Genomic DNA, 20,673 nt, shown 5'->3' with positions numbered 1-20,673 from the left:
GATTAACAATTGACTTACATCAATTGTTATTTGTTATTAATTAATTAGTTCATCAGTCCTTCTCCATTTTCTGTTTTCTTTATACTATATATATATATATATATATATATACTGTAAGTTTAGAGGTAATATTTGATAAGTGTAAGCACCTGTATATGCCAGATAGTAGCAGAGGTGAAAGAATATATCAAACATAAATTGAAAACAGAACACAAAGGATATCCTTTGTGTTCTGTTTTCAATTTATGTTTGATACACACACACACACACACACACACACACACACACACACACACACACACATCTTTTTATCTTTTTTACTTGTTCCAGTCATTAGACAGTGGCCATGCTGGGAATTTTAGTCAAATGAATTGACCACAGTTCCTTTTTTTTTTAAAGCCTGGTACTTATTCTATCACTCACTTTTGCCAAACTGCTAAGTTACGGGGACATAAACATACCAATACCAGTTGTCAAGTGGTGATGGGGACAAGTACAGACACAAAGACACACAAAATTAGTATACAGCTTTTAAGCAACTGACCCCGAATGGGAAGATCTGCAAACAGATTTCTGACTTGTTTTGGAGAATTTGTTGCAATTGCTTCCTCCAGAGTCATATCCCAATGATGATCAGATTCGTTGCAAGAAAAATCATGTAAAAAAATTGCTGAAAACAATTGCAGTAATGAAAACAGAGGAATCCAAAATTTCAGGATTGCAGGTCTGGATTTGGACCAGAATATTTTTAATTTACTCATGGAGTCAGCCTAATTCCAAAATGGTATATGTTGGGCTACGGCCTCTAGGAGTAAAGTTGAAAAAATGGTACGAACAAGAAAAGGAGGCGGGGGGTGAGTGAGAGAGGTGGGGAGAGATTAAGAATGAGAGCAGAAACAGGTGTACTGTTGAAGAGGAGATACATGGTTACCCAGAGAGAGAGGGAGGGGAGGGGAGAGTTAACAAGAAACAGAGTTAGCAAGAGACAGTTAATAAGAAACAGGTGTGCTGCTGTGGAGGAGATACATGGTTACCTAATCAGAGGGAAGAGCAAGAGAAGGGGAGAGAGAGAGAGAGTGATCAAGAATGAGGGCAGAAACAGGTATGTTACAGTAGAGGAGATACATGGCTACCCAGCCAGAGGGAAGAACAACGGAGAGATAGAGTGGGAGATAGCAAAAGTGCAAGAGAGATGGTGTTGGTTTGTTTATGTTCCCATAACTTAGCAGTTCAGCAAATGACTCCAATAGACTTTAAAAAGTAAGTACTGGGGTTTATTCATTTGACTAAATCCTTCAAGGTAGTGCTCCAGCATGGCTGAAGCCCAACAAGTGAAAGAAGTGTAACATACATACATACATACATACATACATACACACACACATACATACATACTTGGAAAAGGATGCGTGGCGTTCGATCATATAATAATATAAATAATATATAAATATGTGCATATATCCATACATATATGTACATACCTACATATATAAAAAATTAATAAATGGAGTAATACGCATATGTTAAATGAATTCTTTTATTTCCAACATATGTTTCGAAGATTACAAATGGTTCCTTCACACACAAACACACAAACCCAGTATAGAAAGTTTCTTAATCAAGTCTCAGATGTAATGGTGTGGTTACATCTTTCACATGAATAATGGTTGAATAGCAAAACAAATTATTTATGGTCAGCTTGTAAATTCACAATGCAATGTAGGCCAGCCATTTCTATGGTATGAGTACAAATTCGAAGATAATTTGAAATGTCTACATATTAAGAAAGAAAACGTTGAGAATATTGCAAGAAATTGTGCTAACTTCAGGAAAGGGTGCTTTTCCCAGCTTAAAAATTTTGAAATTCAAAGAGCTCTTCATCAAGAGCAGTTACCGGAAAATAGAAAAAGAAACCAACAGAACAACAGTCTTCCTGCAAACCACCATTGTCTACATTGAGATTTCTCAGCTAGATCATGTGCTGGTTTAATAAGTCATGTTCATGTCCATATTGCTTTTGGTGGCCTGAGGACATATATGAAGAGTCACCAGGTGAAGTGAATGAATTGTAAACATTGGTGAATAGTAGTAATAGTAATGAGAGTGTGTTGTTCATTGTCTATTTGGTTGGATTTTTTTTACTGTCTTCTCATATGTTGTCTGAACACTCATATGTTGTCTTCAACAGGAGAGTCTGTCACACACACACACACAGACACATGATGTCTGTATGAGTTAGAGGTTAAGAAGCCATCTAAGGGATATTAAATATCCAATATACTACTGGATGTGTACCTACGTATTTTTAACCAAGTGCTTACTATTGCATGGCAATATTGCAATTGAATACTAGGTATGGGTAGGGGTAAACTGGAAATTTACCCAGGATTTATAAGGCAAAGTAAGAAAATGGAGAAGATATAAAATTGACAAACATCAGCCAGTAAAACATTCTATTATATCTGTCGTCTCCTCCATTGGACACGAAACTCGGCTTGTGAAGACCTGTTGGGGCAAGCGAAAGCGAAATTGTGATGGCACCTGTGCCCAGCGTTGCCTTCCTGGCACTTGTGCCGGTGGCATGTGTAAAGACATTCGAGCGAGATCGTGCCAGTGCCGCTGGACTGGCACCTGTGCAGGTGGCACGTAAAATATACCATTTTGAGCGTGGCCGTTGCCAGTACCACCTGACTGGCCTCATGTCAGTGGCACGTAAAAGCACCCACTACACTCTTGGAGTGGTTGGCATTAGGAAGGGCATCCAGCTGTAGAAACTCTGCCAAATCAGATTGGAGCCTGGTGCAGCCATCTGGTTCACCAGTCCTTAGTCAAATCGTCCAACCCATGCTAGCATGGAAAGCAGACGTTAAACGGTGATGATGATGATGATGAACAAACATGTGTTACGTGGTACAAGTAACCGAATGAGATAAAAGCAGTGAGCAAGCAAGATGCTGACTGTCTAACTCTATGTTCTGAGTTCAAATTCTACTGAGGTTCACTTTGCCTTTCATACTGTCAGGTTTGATAAAATGAGTACCAGTTGTGCACTGGGGTTGATTTAATCAACTTGGCTCCCACCTGCAAAACCGCTGGCCTTGTGCCAAAATTTGAAACCAATATAATAGAAAAGATATAAATACTAGGGGTTGATATGATAAAATAACCCCCCCTGCCCAAATGTCTGGTCATGTGTCCAAGTCTATCTCCATGCTGAGAATACTTCTTTTTTGCAACAAGCTACTCAATCATCCTTAATCCACTTAATTGTTAAAAGTGTGGGGTGGGGTGGGGTTAATGTGGAACTGACAAGAAATTGAGGCTAAAATGTTTTGTAATAAAAAGATTGAATTGTCTGAAAGGGGAAAGAAAGGAAAGGAAGGATAGTGAAAAAAGCTAATAATATGAATGAAAGCAGAGTTGAATTTAATATGATGCTAATGTTGTGGGTTAGCAACAAATCAATCCTGACTGAACAGACCTATTACCAAAGGCAATCCAAACATGACCATCTCAGCTTTTTTCCCAAATGTAGTGAAACTGTGTGTTAAGAATATAGGATCTTTCTAAGCAGGTCTTGTAATCTAAATTTACAGAGGTATACATTAGACGTGTTTACAAGATTCCACGAAGCTGATCTCGGTGTGCTTCATGCTGTCCCTTGACACGTTGGTACTACAGCTTATGTTCCTCAGCCCACCCCACCTCCACAAGCTGGTTTTGCAGGACAGGTCATTCAGGAATTCAAGATTCTTAGCCAGAGATATCAGCCCAGATATTGACCAACTGACCATTGACTTGTCATCACCCTTAACCAACAGCATGGCCACATAGTGAGGACAATGGTCAAACTATACTGTACTAGAGACCATGAGTGAAACTCACATATACAGTTTTTGGTGCAAAATGCATTCTTGTTTACATCACTAGTGGGGAGATAAATCCTTGCCATCTCCAACATCGAGACCACCAAATCATGTGATTTCAACCTTCCTTGGTCTTATCAATGATGGACATTTGATCACTAGAGATAGTAGCAACTCATCTCCCCACCAGCGATATGTAGAAAATCAGTGCTAGAGAGGGTACTGGTGTTACAATTAGTCATTGAGCTTGTTAAAAAATGTATACTTATTTCAATCATTTTACTTGTTTCAATTTTGCGATCCCAGGACTTATTCTTTGTAAGCCCAGTACTTATTCTATCGGTATCTTTTGCCAAACCGCTAAGTTATGGGGGACGTAAACACACCAGCATCAGTTGTTTCCTTGGGTTTTGAAAAGAGGATGTTTTGGGAGTGGTTATTTGACGTATCTGGAAAGGTTGCCACAAGCATTTTTGCTGCAGGAAAATTCACCTAAGGATTTTTGACCATAGGAAAGTTCGCCGCATAGGAAATTTAAGGCGAGTTTTTGTACGGCGAGTTTTCGTACAGTAAGTTTTCCTGCGGCCAAAATGTTTACAGTGAATATTCCTAGAACTATTATTTGAAATGTTCTTTATCATTTTGACATTTAAGATCAACAAATAATAGCTATCAGCCAATACTAAACAGTCCTGCAAATTCTAAATAACTGTACATGAGCTTCAGTTATCAATATTGTGCTATACTCATTCATTCATTGCCAAATGACTGATTGTTTCTAAGGCCATATCAAGCTGTTTTACTGTTTGTTCACAAGGTTCTAAGATTCACGCATTACCAGAGTTGTCTCCCCTATATCGCCAACGCTAAAATGAAAATAATATCGGTCTTTGATTAATAATGTTTATTCTTCATTGCATAATTATTTCTGGTGAGTTTTGTAACAGTATGACAAACGGAGATTGAAAAAAAAAAAAAAAATGAGACTGAAATAAGTTTTGGAGCTAATGTGATCTTGAAGAAAGTGCTGTTGTATCATGGCCACTATCCAATGATAAAAGCCAGGAAAAAAATAACCGAAACAATTTGCTTTCATGTTAATGGCATGTCTGAGTTATTTGCTCACAAAGGATAAAAGCTAGCGCTTTCTGTTTATTAAAATACTTTTGCAGAAATCAGTAATGGTGGAAGTGAATTTCTATTGAATGTTGTCAATATTGATCTTATGTGTTGGCTTCTCATCAAATTTGGCGGAGGGAGAGCGAGATGTTTATCTCTCTAGACAATTGAATCAATTCCATTACTGCTTCATATTTTATTGACCCTGTGAGATGTAAGGTAAAAATCATCTCATCCCTGTGAGAGACGCAAGGTAGAATTATCTTAAATTCAGAGATAAAATGTTGGAAGACTAATGTTGTTATTGATTCAGATGGATTGGTATTCTGAAGTAACATCTTTTGACTGACACAACACAACATATTGAAACATTACATAATACCATCTTTGCAACATTAATAGTGTAAAGCATTGAAGGAAGAAAGGAGAAAGGGATGATAAAATAATGAAGATGAGAATACAATGACATGAGACAAAGAAGTTAAGCAAAATTTAGGGGTAATGAGTTCAAATAATTATGATACAGATTGGTATGCACCCATGTATGCAGGTATGTTATGTGTTGGCACTCCGTCGGTTACGATGACGAGGGTTCCAGTTGATCCGATCAACGGAACAGCCTGCCCATGAAATTAACGTGCAAGTGGCTGAGCACTCCACGGACACGTGTACCCTTAAGGTAGTTCTCGGGGAGATTCAGCGTGACACGGAATGTGACAAGGCTGACCCTTTGAAATACAGGTACAACAGAAACAAGAAGAAAGAATGAGAGAAAGTTGTGGTGAAAGAGTACAGCAGGGTTCGCCACCATCCCCTGCCGGAACCTCGTGGAGCTTTTTTAGGTGTTTTCACTCAATAAACATTCATAACGCCCGGTCTGGGAATCGAAACCGCGATCCTATGATTGCGAGTCCACTGCCCTAACCACTGGGCCATTGCGCCTCCACATGCAGGTATGGCTGTAGTATTAAAATATTTAAAGAAAAAAACCACAAACTTCTGTTATCTTAATTCCAAAGAGGTGACATCAAGGTTTATCAAGTTAGTCATTTTCAACATCACATCAATTTTATATTTGGTAACAGCAGAACCCAACCTTACTGATATTTATTGATATCCAAAAAAAAATATAATCCCATGAATTTACGATATTTTTGAATATGTTTGTGTACCAGGAAGTCCAATGAATTCCAATGCTTTGAACAAAACTCTTCATTACAAGAGAAATTGAGGTGAAGAGTGTCGAATTTGTGCTTTAAACTTTGGCTGATATTCTTTATTTGGTGCAAGAATCTTTATAGACTCTGAATTGTTGCATTCAGGCAGTTCTGTTTTAGAAAGGTATTGAAAATATCAGAAAAAGTTACACTGTCAAATATTTTATTCCTTGAAAAAATGTGAAATTTCAGTAAATGAAGAACAAAACTGCAGCCTAGAACTTGAAACTTTCATTTATACACTTTTACATTTTTTTTATTCCTTCTTATTCAACTGCAGCCATAATGGAGCACTGCCTGAAAGGATTTTAGTTGAAGAAATCGACCCCAGCACTTATTCCTTGCAAGCTTAGTACTTATTCTATCAGTCTCTTTTGCCAAACCACTAAGTTACAGGAACATAAACACACCAGCATCAGTTGTCAAGTGATGGCAGGACACACACACACACAATACATGATGGACTTCTTTCAGTTTCCATCTACCAAATCCATTCACAAGGTTTTGATCAGCCCAAGGATATAGTAGAAGACACTTGCCCAAGGTGTCACACAGTGGGACTGAACTCAAAACCATGTGGTTGGGAAGTAAGCTTCTTACCACACAGCCACGACTGCCTGTTAAATATTTGTTGCTTGACCCTTTCATTACCATATTCCTGTTGAAATATGCCAACTTTGTTTCAATTGATTTTAGAAATAATGAAAAATTTTTACTCAAAAAGCTGTCATTATCGAACAATGTTTGGAACATAAATTAATCTGAAATTTCGGTGGAAGATTTTAACTTGGATTACTTTAAAAGGCTTGTATCATAGAACCAAGGGTGGCTTCAGGCAGGTTGGTATCAAAAGGGTAGAATTTTAAAAAATTGAATATATTTGTGTGCCAGGAAGTCCAATGAATTCCAATGCTTTGAACAAAACTCTTCATTACAAGAGAAATGAGGTGAAGAGTTCTGAATGGTTCTGGTAGATGGATACTGAAAGAAGCCCGTCATATACATATATATATATAGCTCTCCTGCCTAACCACCTTTGTCCAACCAGTTGCTATGATTGGCCGCTAACTCCAAAAGTCTTTTTCTCTCTGTTTATTTCCTTGTATTCCTTCTGTTGAAGAGTGTAGGCTCAAAATGTAAAAGGCTTTCTCACCTTCCCAAGCATCAAACTAATACACCTGTCTTCATCTTTTGTTTTCAGCAATATATATATATATATATATATATATATATATATATATGTGTGTGTGAACCTTTGTGTCCCCTTCATCACTACTTGACAATTAGTGTTGTTGTGTTTACATCCCCTTAACTTAGCAGTTCAGCAAAAGTAACAATAGAATAAGTACTAGGCTTAAAAAATAAACCCTAAGCTTGCTTTGTGTGACTAAAAAACTCACCAAGGTGATGCTCCAGCATGGCTGCAGTCAAGTGACAAACAGGTAAGAGAATAGTCTACACAGGTAAGGTTGATGAGTGAGTATAATTATTTGTATGTTGTCTGTCTTTCATGCATGCATGGCTAGGACAGTTGACAGGAGCTGACCAGGCAGAAAACTACCCCAGGCTTTACTGTCTCTTTTGGCAGGGTTTTGACAGCTGGATGCCCTTCCTAACACCAACCACTCCACAGAGTGGACAGTGGTTTTTATGTAGCACCAACACAGGTGAGGTCAGTTTTATCAGGATTTTTACAGCTGGATGTCCTTCCAAATGTCAACCACTTTACAGTGTGGACTGGATGCTTTTTATATGGCATCAGCACTGGCATTGTCACCAAGTAACTTGCAAGATAAGGAATTTTGAGAGGGGATCTTGTGTCAGATGATGAAAGGTTAGCGTGACAGAGAGACAGAAACAGGTGTCTTGCTATAGAGGAGGTATGTGACTACCCGGCCAGAGAGAGATGGGAAAGTAAGAGGAAGAGAGCAGTAGAGAGAGGACAGAAACAGGTGTGCTGATGTAAAGGAGATACTTGGTTACCTAACCAGAGGGAAAAGCAAGAGGAGAGAGTGATCAAGAATGAGGGCAGAAACATGTGTTGCTGCTGCAGAGGAGATACATGGCTACCCAGCCAGAGGGAAGAGCAAGGGAAAGAGAGAATGGGAAACAGCAAACGTGCAAGAGAGAGCTGATGAAGTGCCAGGGTATACTCACAAGTAACAAGGATCAGAGCATAGATGGGAGGGTAGAGTAAGGAAGAGAGAGTACATGTGTGTGTTTGTGTATATATGGATACACTAAGTCATTTATATTGTGAAAATGTGGATGTCAGCTTAGGTCAATTTGAATGTCCAATTGTTTTTGTTGTTTTCAAATGCATGGTTGTTTTATTTAATGGAATTTCCTTATCAGTCTATATCATTTGATCCATTTACTTATTTTTTCTTTACATATTGTTAATCTCTTAGCAGTTTGATTATCTACTAATTAGTTAATCATGAAATAAATACAAGTAGTAAGTTTTATCAGTTTTGACTGAAGTTAGTAAATCATGTAGAGAATTGAGTGAAGAGAAATAATGAAGGTTTTTGAATCATTAGTCATTCATTCTATATGTGAATTAGTCTTACCTCACAAGTAGGTTCCTTAACCATTCTTTCAAACTATTTCATAAAAGAAAGACACCAGAAATGAAATCAGAAGAAATTTAATGTTTTATTGAATTGATCTAAATAAACATGAGAGGTTTCAATAATGAAGGTGGTAAATATACAAGAGAAATATTTAAGATGTGTCCATTTCTTCACTAGTAACTTTCTTCTGCAAAATCACAACAGGAATCTTACAGGTACTGGAAGATTGAATTGCTGTAGTGCCTCGGTTATATTTATAATTGCCAGACCTGTAATAACAGAACAAAATTTAATTAGAGTTCACCATTTATTCAACAACAATCAATTAAAATGTAACATCAAACTAATCAAACCATTGTCTCAATTAGTTTAACTGCAGCTAAAATAGAAAAAAGTCAACCAACAAATTTTTATTATTATATGCCCATTATTTTACACTTTAAGTACAACAGCTTTGATGTTTTATTTTATTGATCAAAATAAATGTGAGATTTCAATGATAATTCGTGGGTTTCCTCACCACCCCAATTATTCAAATGTTAATGTACTGTCACTGTAAAGATTTGGCCAGAAACTTACCTTTGACCCTTCTTGTTGCACTGGTCATAGGGGCGGAGATAGTCAACTTTATCTTTAGTGATGACACACAGATCAACATTACTACCGGAACCAAGATCATTGAAGATACCTCCAGCAATAGCATCTTGTACTAATTTCTTCGCTTCATCACACTGTTAAAGACAAAGTGATAAACAGATCTATATACATCTCTGCCAACACATACAAATCTTTTCTTGTGTATAACTGGGTTGGTAGAGTGTGTGTGTGTATGAATGTATGTAAGTAGGTACGTATGCATGTGTTTGTGGTCTTTGCTAAAGAGCCACAGTCAATATGTTCTAATTTTAACAAAAAGACATCACCAAGGAGACCCTGAGTTATTCATCATCATCGTTTAACGTCCACTTTCCATGCTAGCATGGGTTGGATGATTTGACTGAGGACTGGCGAACTAGATAGCTGCAAACTACTATTTCTCTACCAAAAGGGAGTTAAATTATGGTAGAGAAAGAGTGGTTTTGGCTGCTATTTCTAATTTTCGGTGTGTGGTGAAGCAATTCTTGCTGAACCCTAATTTTAATTATGTTTATATATATATATATATATATATATATATATATATAACTATTGCTATCAGTTGGTTCACATTTTGAAATGTATTAAGTGAAGGTCTTGTGTAAGGGAATGAATTTCCTATTATATATTACACAAAATCTGAAACAGACATATTAAATACTTTCCAAATATCATTATTTGGTTTTGACTTCATTATTAGAAATAACATGACTTGATGCAAATACAAACTAGCCTGTCTGCACCCCATTTGTGGAGATACTCTAACAAGGATTGGGGGTAATTTGTTGAATTTGGCCATGTCGTCAGCATCATTGTCTGCGTTGTTTTAATGTCCACTTTTCTATGTTTGTAGAGATCAGATGGATAATATTACAGTATTGCTGGAATATACTAAATTACTTCTGAATTAGCAGTAGGCTTTTCTCAGACTGAACAACAACTGTTTCCCTAAGCTACTCACCACCTTCCTACATGCAGCTGACTCTACCCCTCCCCACACCCACCCTACCATCTCTTACTTTTCTTCTCTCCCTTCAGTAGCATCCTGTCCGTTATTCTGTACATCTTGTCCATTACTCTGTAGAGGTTATTCCTTTTCTTATTAAGGTAGAGATAAAAAATAGTGCTAATAATACTTACGGACATATTCGTCTTGAATCTTTCTTCAAACACTGACATCGCAGCAAGACTTCCAGATCCTAAAATTAATTACAACAATCATTATCATCATCGTCATGTAGGTAGAATAGTATTTAGTGCTGCCAAATATTCTTTTAGATGGTCGAGTGTGATTCGAAAGAGATTTAGTTGCTATTTCTACAAGGTCAAATAACAATGTAGGGTATTGGTTCCCAACCATTTTTTTTATCTATGGACCCCTTGGCTTGCTATTTTGTTTGGAAGGATCCTCATAATCATTCAATGTTTAAAAATTTTATAATTAAATATTATCAGGAATTGTATTAAAAAAAAAAAATTGTCAAAATATTTTGCTTTGTAGAAGTAAAACCAATTTATTGCACAGAAATGTTAACAACAAAATCTTATATGGACCCCCTGAGGGTCATATGGACCCTGGTTGAGAACCACTGATGTCGAGGCTCCCTTATCACAAGTATTACTTGGCAGAAAGGGTTCTAAACAATTCACCAATGGAACGTTTTTAACACAGTCACTCTGCTTACTTCTATTGTCACCTTCACAATAGATACAGGCTTTCCTAAAACTTAAAAAAAGCAGGTTTTTCAAAAAAATACATAATGAATATGGTTGAAATTCTAATAGATGCTTGATGAAGACAGGCACATTGTATTAGAAGTTAGATCTATGGACCACTTCACAATATTTAGTTATCTCATCATCATCATCATCATTTAACATCTGTTTTCCATGCTGGCATAGGTTGGACTGTTTGACAGAAGCTGAGCAGATGAAGAGCTCCATCTGTTTTGACATAGTTTCTACGTCTGGATGTCCTTCCTATAACACCAACCACTCTACAGTGTATTGGGTTGCTTTCTATGTGGTACCATCACCAGTGCTTTTAATGTGGCATCAACACACACACCAATGTTTATTATGTGGCGTCTTGGTTTTAAAATCTCAATTCTGTTGTGGTGAGCGGCCTTCTCAAGTCGTTAAGAGAAAAAAAAACAAAGGAAAGAAATGCTCAAAGCTTACCCATGGTAACAAAAGGTAGTTTGTCTGTGGAACCATGTGGCCAAATACTATAAAGATGAGGCCCAGTGTGATCAACACCACCAAGAACTAAAGCAGCACTGATCATTCCATGATATCTGAAAGAGAGATGTACTCATGTTATTATATTATAGCATTTATACACATAAACATGCCAACATAGAAAGGCAGATATAAAAATGATGATGACATTGACATACACAATGCTGTGTGTGTGTGTGTCTGTATTTACATTGTAATATATGCATTGTTAGATAGATTGTCATATATTACAACATTAATGTAATGTACATAATTTGTTTTTAATCCAAATATACATTTTTATGTAGAGATAGCTGTTATACTCATTATTCTATTATAAAATATGTAAATATTTTTCAGGCTATTAAGGACAAGACTGTAATTTCATAAACATTGTGCCAAAAAGACAATGTTACAGACACAAGCACTGTTTTATATGCGTCATCCTACTCTTCCCCGACATTTAAAGTCCATGTTCCATGCTAGCATGAGTCAGTCAGTTTGAGAAGATCCAACAACTGCATTGTGCACCATTATCTGCTTTGGCAATGGTTTCTACAGCTGAATATCCTACACACACACGCGCATGCACAGACATAGCTCAGTGGTTAAGAGGTTTCTTTTGTAACCATAAGGGCTTGGGTTCAATTCCACTGCATGGAAGTGACACTGTAAAGATAATCAGAGTAGAAGCCCCTCAACCCTTTGGTATTCACATTACTGTCAAATGTAATGCTTATGTAGTCACATTTTGTAAAATTAATTAAGCATTATCTTTAGCTTTGAGATTTTGATGATGTGATTGTTCTGTTCTTAAAATGACATTGTAGGGTAGGTGTGATATGCTATATCTGACCAGTTTGAATTTCAAAAGGTAGGATATTTGGGCTGGATATGTCCAGTTTAAATGGGCTGTACTTGAAATTCAAAACTCACATATTGTCAAACACCAGGATTTTACATGAGAATTACATTATGGTATGTGAGATACTCAACCACTTTGCATGCAAATTCTATGAGTAGGGCTGCTCATACATCAACACAAATATTATTTCGTCTAAGTGTTCCCTCTGCTCAAATGATGTGCTAATGATGCCTAGAGGCAGAAGCATACATCCACAATTGTTGTCTTGTCTCCAGACATTTAGACTTTTTTGTTAATTGCATATCAATTTCTAAGAGTTCATAAGATTATTTTCTCTCTCATCTGGAGTTGGTACCAACTCATATGCACACACACACACACACATATGTATATATAAAGCCTACATTCAGAAATATAAAACAGCAGTCTACGCAACACAGACATCCAGAAATCAAACCAACTGGAGTCCTGATGTACTTGTTCTATTTTAACAGTAGTAGTAATCTCCCTTACATCTAGGCATCGTTCTGCGAAAAGTAAACAATGCCTGCATATTGCAATGATGTGCTTAGATACGTTTGTCTGACAAATCATGGCTAAATCCAAAGTAAACGAGTTCAATATTGACTGGAATCTTATGAAATCTCAAACGTGTTGCAAGTTTCTGGAAGTGTTTAAATATTCTCTATATGTCTAAGTACTTACAAAACTAAAAAACTGCAGAATATACAAAGTGATTTTAGAAGCTTAAATAAATTCAGAAGATTAATTAATTAATTAAATAAATAAAGACACAATCCAGAAAACTTAATATTAGAAAAGTTTTTGTTGAAGTAAATTATTGAAGAAATGTGGGATGTAAAATTAGAAGAGTTGCATCAGCTGTTGAAGAACAATACACAGATGGTGGTGGTGGTAGGTTGAAGTGGTTTTGTCAATGATGATAACAAAGGGAAAAAAAAAATGAGACTGACCTGAACAACATCTGCTTCAAGAGACGGTTAGCTGTACACACTCTTGGAATACGGCCAGTGTTGAGTTTATGTAGTTCTAGCTGAGATGCTATCAACTGGGTGGTCATCTCAGTATCGGCAGCTGTACCAGCACCGCAACAACTGAAATGCAAGCACAGTTCTTAATTCCAAAAGGAATAACACAATGACAGTTAAAGTTACCGAGTGATTGCATGTAAGTATTACAGACATGTAAGAAAGTCATTCTGTGAACAAGGAGTTTAATACAACAAAGGATATCTTTTGAAAACGTCCAGTTTCTGCCACCAAATTTAAAATATTAGGCAAAATCCATACAATCAACATGTCCACACATTTCTCTTTGAAGGTGACATGATTTCTCCATCAAACAACAAATTTCAATATTTTGTATCAGGTCATTCCATAAGTTCTGTCCGAACTTTGAATAAAGACAACAAGTGATCAAATGTTATATTTAATTGAAATTTAATCATCAATGTACTTTCCCTGATTATCTATGACTTCCTTCCATCTATTTTAATCCCATCAATGTAAAACTCTTTTCGTTTCACAGCGAAGAACTCTGAAATGTCAGTTTCGACCTCCTCCTGGCTTGTGAAAGTTATGACCCCCAAATGATTCTGTAAACTACGAAACAAATGGTAGTCTGAAGGAGCAAGGTTGGGAGAATAAGGTGGGTGAGGAATTTTTTCCCAACCAACCTCTTTGATCTTCTGTGATGTGATCTTTGCAGTGTGGGGTCGTGCATTGTCCTGACGAAACATCACTCCTTTTCGATTCACTAAAGTGGGTCTTTTTTTTCTTCAAACGCTCTAATTGTTGACAGTCCCACCAGACAGAGAGAAGAACTTTTTTCCCATGAAGTTCCCTTCTCAGTTATGGTTGAGCCTCTTACCTTTTATATTCAAGAAGGAAGGGAAAGAGAAAGAAAAAAGACATATACAGTCCTTTAAGTACGAAATAGCCCTGCTATGGAAAATGAAGGTGAAGATAGTGCTAATCAGTGTTAGGTCCTTAGGGACAGTATCAGAAGGTATTAAGAGGAATATAAAAGAAATTGGAAAAGAGTGTCAGTAGAGCTGTTACAAAAGGTCTGCCTCCTTGGCTCCGCCAGAACAACCAGGAAGATATTAGATAGGTGAAAAGGCTGTAGCCAGCTATGTATGCAAGACACCAGGAGTTCCAACAAAACCTGGGTTGAAAAGAATAATAATAATAATAATTAATTAAAGTATGTTTTACTTACTAAATGTTGTCAGCCATATAATGGATCTTTGCACAGTTTTTGTCAGCTACAATAGTGTCTTCAGTAGCTCTTGTATCTGCTCCAAGAACTACACCATCCTAAAAATAAAGAAACAGAGAAGAGATTAACTCATCAGCCCTGATACAAATCCATTTCAGAATCCATCTGACATCAATACTACTGTGTGTATTAATAATACAGTATTATAATCTACTTCAGTGTACATTAATCTGTATTTGCTTAACCCATTAACATTTAAAATGGCCATATCCAGCCCAAATATTCTGTTTCTTTTATATTGCAACTAACCAGACCCAGCTTCTTACACCTACCCAACAATGTTATTCTAAAAATAAACAAGCACATCTTCAAAAATCTCAAAGCTACAAGATACATGAATAATTTTTTAAAATGTGGATAATAAGCATTACATTTTGATGAATTAATCTGAATAGTAAAGTGAAAATACAAATCTTCACCAACACATTTCTCCAGTAAAGAACTAAATACAATTTTAAAACATTAAGTTACCTTAAAAATAACTCCAGCTATTGTAGTTCCAGTCTTGTAGACATGGGGCAGAGTAATTCCATTATTAGTCAAAGAAGCATTCCTGTAAGAAAATAACAACAATCATTAAAGGGAGGTGACAAAATAGGAAGGGGGTAGAGGGGAGGATATTTTCCCTTATGTTTAGTGACAACACAATCAAGAATAAAGAAGGAAAACACATGTAATTAAAGGTTTTTACATGATTTGATCTCCTCCCACTGTTTTTGCAACTCACTTTGGTAATGTCCTCAATTTCTCATCTTTTTGGTGAATAAAAAATCAGTTATTATTAGCTGGCACTCCGGTGATTATGATGACGAGGACTCCAGCTGATCTAATCAGCAGAACAGCCTGCTCATGAAATTAATGTGAAAGTGGCTGAGCACTCCACAGATACACGTACCCTTAGTGCAGTTCTCAGAGAGATTCAGCATGATACAGAATGTGGCATGGCTGACTCATTGGGTTACAGGAACTACTCATTTTTGCCAGTTGTGTGAACTGGAGTAATGTGAAATAAAGTGCCTTGCTCGAGAGCTGTCAGGAATTGAACTCACGACCTTACAGTTGTGAGCCAAATACACTAACCACTTAGCCACACATCAGTTATTATTATTATTACTATTAAAGTAGCAAGCTGGCAGAATCATTAGCATGCAGGACAAAATGTTAGGTGCCATTTCTTTCGGGTCAATGAAATAAGTACCAGTTGTGCACTGGGGTCAGTGTAATTGACAAGCCCCTCTCAATAAAATCCCAGACCTTATGCCTAGAATAGAAAGGATTAAATTATTATTATTATTATTATTATTATTATTAGTAGTAGTAGTAGTAGTAGTAATAGTAGTAGTAGTAGCTGGCAGAATCGTTAACATGTCAGGCAAAATGCTCAGTGGGATTTCTTCCAGCTTCATGTTCTGAGTTCTAATCCTGCCATGGTCATCTTTTTGAGGTTGATAAAGTACCAGCCGAGCACTGAAATTAAGTTAATTGGCTAGCAGCCCCTCCTCTAAAATTTAGGGCCTTGCGCCTATGACAGACAATTATCATTATTATAGAATAGGGAATTCAGTTAGCATATTGCAAAGAAATGGAAACTCCCAGTTGTTAAGAAATATAAGTTCTCTGTTTTTTCTTCCTTCCTCAACTATGGTCCTCACTAACTCCCTTGTTTATTATGGCAACTCATTCCTGACTACACAATATGAAATTGCAACAAACAAACAAAAAAATTCCTATATTTCTATTAAATACACTATCCAGATGGCACTGAGATAATGTGTTCTTTAATACTAGTTATATTATGTTATAGTGGCTCAAGAAACTATTTTCAATTCTTTAACAGATTTAGGTATGGCTAATTACAATATACGAAAATTTTCATTTTGAGCTTTTATCATACAATGAAGTACATTTACTTCAACGTATAAAGAAACATTTCTGACTCCCAATACGAGCCAAAAGTGAGTCTATATTCGTAGGTTAGAAATAGCAGCTAAATCACTCTCATATAACAACCCACTGTTTAGAGGACACAATTTAATTAATTAATTAATTAGAGGACACATTAAATAACGTAGTCCTGCACACACACTGCCCAGGAAACAGACGGGAGAGTCATGGCTGGAATACTTATAGATCTATTGAAGCAAGGTTGACCTAGGGCTAAACACACTACCACCACCACCACACAAAAAAAAAACCCAATTCATCTGGATTTTCAGTATATTTGATGATAAACGGCTTTCAAAAAGTGGAATTTTTCCTTAGGAGTTTGGCGGCACTGGCAATTTTTTTCCTTCATAGAACAAGATCGACGCTATGATAGGGGGGGGGGCAGGAAAATGAAGGGACAGATCATGTAGAATAGCGGTTTTTCGGGTCAATTTTTTCACCAACCCTCACAAATAAAGTCTACAGGAATAACAGTAACTAGCACAATAGAATATCCTTCACAACGTTAAGTTGAGATTTGTCTGTTGAATAAAATTAGTTTTTTCTAAAGCTGGTTTAAAAAAATTTTTGGCAGAATTCTGTTTTTTTTTTTATTTAGTTTTAAATTTTCCCACAAAACCTAAAAGCTCGAATGATCTAAAAATATTGGCACATTTTTCTGATTTGAGTTTCTTTGATACAATGATTCAGCAAAATAATAAACACTGCCAGTAACTTTCACAATTCGTTTTGACAGCCAAAAATGGTTAAATACATTAGATATTATTCCAGGATAGCTACTGTTTAACTAAAATATACTATCCATAATACTACAAGTGTTGGGACTTAATAAAATAAAATGGGAATCGCTGGTTCGCGAGTCAATAAAGGAGTCATTTGGGTTCATCCAACAAACACGGATTCATCGTATATAAAAGACGATTGTTTAAAGATATACTAAGTACATTGATTCTAGTAGACATATAAATGATTGATAACGTATTTACTGAAACAAAAATTACTTACCGACGACAATTTTCAAAAACAAATCCAGATTTATGAGGGAAAGATACGAGAGTCGAAGCCATTTTCACCGAATGATGATATTACCGGAAGTTAGCTATTCCTGTCGCCGCAGTTTCCGGAAGTGTGTATTTTTGTTGCTGCAGCTTCCGGTTTAATTCTTCAACCCCAGACAAAGAAAGTGTCTAGATCGGGTTGGATTTTATCCGTTTCGGTTTCGCTACGACAACCTTTCAACGGATTTAATATTTATAGTTTTGAATATGTATTTAATACAAGCTTCATCAGTTACAGACCTTTGTCTCGTCGCCCCCTAACTCTGAGGAAAGAAAAATCAATAAATACCGGTTGGTGGTCTCATGGGTAGAGACATAATTAGACAGCCACATTGAACATCCTGGGCAGGGTTCAATCCTACCCAGGGCCTACATTAAGGTATCTTTCGTCCAACCCATGCTAGCATGGAAAGCGGACGTTAAACGATGATGATGATGATGACTGGGACCTGGCTATTCACCGTCATGTTTCCAAATCCTATACTACTGATTTCCTCTGCAAAGTAGGGATAACGGCGCCCCGTCGGAGAAATGAGCTCCGCGAGGTGCAGTGGCTGCTGTAGCGAGTCTCGCTGGCATTTCTCTGGAGCAACACCATCGCGGATATTATACTAGGGCGCGGCTCATCGTCTCTTCATCCTCCATTTGCTGCATTACCCCCCCCCCCTCCTCCTCCCTATTTTTTCTTCTCTCTCTCTTTTTTTACCTGTTTTCTTTGTATTAAAATGGTAAAATTAAAATTAAAGAAATAATGGAATTATTATTATTATTCTTTTTAATTCATGGTCGCAATAGATTGCCAATTGGAATCACATTAGATGAGATACAAATTGCCCTATGTAAAACAACTTTTACATGGCTACTGCACCAGTTGGAAACAACATCCAAATCTCCCTCAAAACATACGCTATTTCCTCAATCTTAGATACACGATGTCTTTAAGAAAAACGGGTTGTCTCTGCTGGAACGTCTTAGGTCATATGTCTAGTGCGTCAGATCTATCCTGGAATTAAAATATATACTGAGAATGAACTTCCCCTAAACACATGCTTTTATGATTGCTTCTTTTCTTATTTTCCTGAAATCACTGCATTTCTCTAACCTTATATTCATCAGCTCCCAAGCCTATCAATAAACAATTTGATTGAAAGTAGCATTTAATATATCTACCATCTCTCGGACACCAACGATATGATATAGTGGTGGCGAGAGCCTTCTATTTTGTTTCTCGACCTGCTAGAAATACTAACCCATTTTCCCTAAAACCACACCCTACCAGCTTAAAACAAGGGATACAATGGATAATGTTGTGGGCTGGGGTTTTGTTGCTGCATATTTCACAGCCGGATGCATAAATATATTTTACTTTCAAATAAACAACAAATGTGATTATTTGTACGGCTCCTGATCATCAAAACATCTGCAAAGTGCAACAACACAGAATTTATTAATGCGTGAATAATTTAGGTAGATTTATGGCAATTATGCAGGTTGTGCTTGGATTTGTTAGCAAAAACGTCTGTGGAATACTCAAGCACAACCCATGGAGAATAAACATTAAATGATGATGATGCAAATACAAGTTCAGCTGATTAACCACCATTAAACCCAACAGAGAGGATCTTCCTTATTGGGTTACAAAGATTATATGGTTTAGTCTGGGTCAGCCTTGATTATAGTGTTTTGCCAGGTCAGCCTTGAGTAAGCAGGTCTATCATCAAAACCACTCCATATTTGAGAGAGATTTAGATGCTATTCTCAGTAGAGTGACCATGGAAAGGATCTCAAATATGAACTGTATGTATGATGTAAATACGAGACATATATCTACAGGGTGTCCACAAAGTTTGGGTACATGGAGTAAATAAAATCACAACATAAACAATTAAATATAAGAAATAATAATTTCTTAAGGTATGTGTTAATCCCCATGTACCCAGACTTTGTGGACACCCTGTATAATGCCACAAGTACATGCAGTTGGTCTATGATTCATCACTAGATGCTGTATGTCTGTCATCAACTTGTAACAGAAATTGTTATCTAAGCTGTTGCCAACCAATATCATGTAATACCAGCTGTGTGTGTGTGAGTTGCAGCATGGGAGAACTCGACAAATGGCAAAATGTGTTAGAATCATTGATTAGTCTGTTTCACATTTAGTTTTGTGAAGGTTAATTACCTTAACCCTTTAGCATTCACATTTTCTGTCAAAAGGCAAATTTATCCGGCTGTAAAAATATAGTCTCCCACAAAATACATCTTATCCTTGCTAGCACTGGAAAATAAATGTAAAACAGCAAAATCCAAATGTTAGAACGTATTGTGGTTCTAATTATTACAAAGGTGAACAAGATCCAACCAAGTCAAACACTGTTGATCTTTGCTTGCAAACCAGTATGTTCCGTCTTGGGAAAATTATTTTGGAGTAAAACTAATTATACGCATTTGTGTTTATACAGAATTAATATCATCCACATTTTATTCATACCAATGAGACACTGACACAAGAAATACAGCAAATGTTGAGTATTTTTTATATATGGATATTTCTTGGAATTTCTAATTAAAGATTACAAACATATATATATATATATATATATATATATATATATATATATATATATACATATACATACATACCATAAATACTGAAATGGAACTTATTGGTGTCATAGTTTTGGAATAATACATATAAAAATATAAAATATTTAAAAGATACAAAATGAAGATATTGTTCCAACTTTGGAAAAGTTTGATTTTTTTACTTTTTTTTTTTTTTGCATTATTGTATGAAGGTTCAGTCCAACTATGATCATCTTCCAAACTGTTCACAAGTTTTACAAAAATCCTGTTTTATGTTAAAGT

At 36.3% G+C, this 20,673-nt stretch overlaps 1 protein-coding gene across 1 annotated transcript; it reads right to left on the bottom strand.

Moving 5' to 3' along the window:
* Positions 1-8,841: 8,841 nt before the first annotated feature.
* Positions 8,842-18,472, bottom strand: LOC106882232 (proteasome subunit beta type-7). Its single transcript, XM_014932836.3, has 8 exons — positions 17,753-18,472; positions 15,272-15,353; positions 14,741-14,838; positions 13,474-13,614; positions 11,596-11,711; positions 10,555-10,613; positions 9,358-9,509; positions 8,842-9,047 (listed from the first exon to the last, which is right to left on the bottom strand). Exons 1-8 carry the CDS (start codon positions 17,812-17,814, stop codon positions 8,930-8,932), a joined length of 828 nt encoding a protein of 275 aa, XP_014788322.1. The 5' UTR covers positions 17,815-18,472; the 3' UTR covers positions 8,842-8,929.
* Between the last annotated feature and the right edge of the window lie 2,201 nt (positions 18,473-20,673).

The sequence above is a fragment of the Octopus bimaculoides genome, chromosome 25, assembly GCF_046866305.1.
Source record: "Octopus bimaculoides isolate indiv1 chromosome 25, ASM4686630v1, whole genome shotgun sequence".
Classification (NCBI taxonomy): domain Eukaryota; kingdom Metazoa; phylum Mollusca; class Cephalopoda; order Octopoda; family Octopodidae; genus Octopus; species Octopus bimaculoides.
Note: the sequence above shows the minus strand (reverse complement) of the source record. Positions and strands in the feature narration are given on the sequence as shown.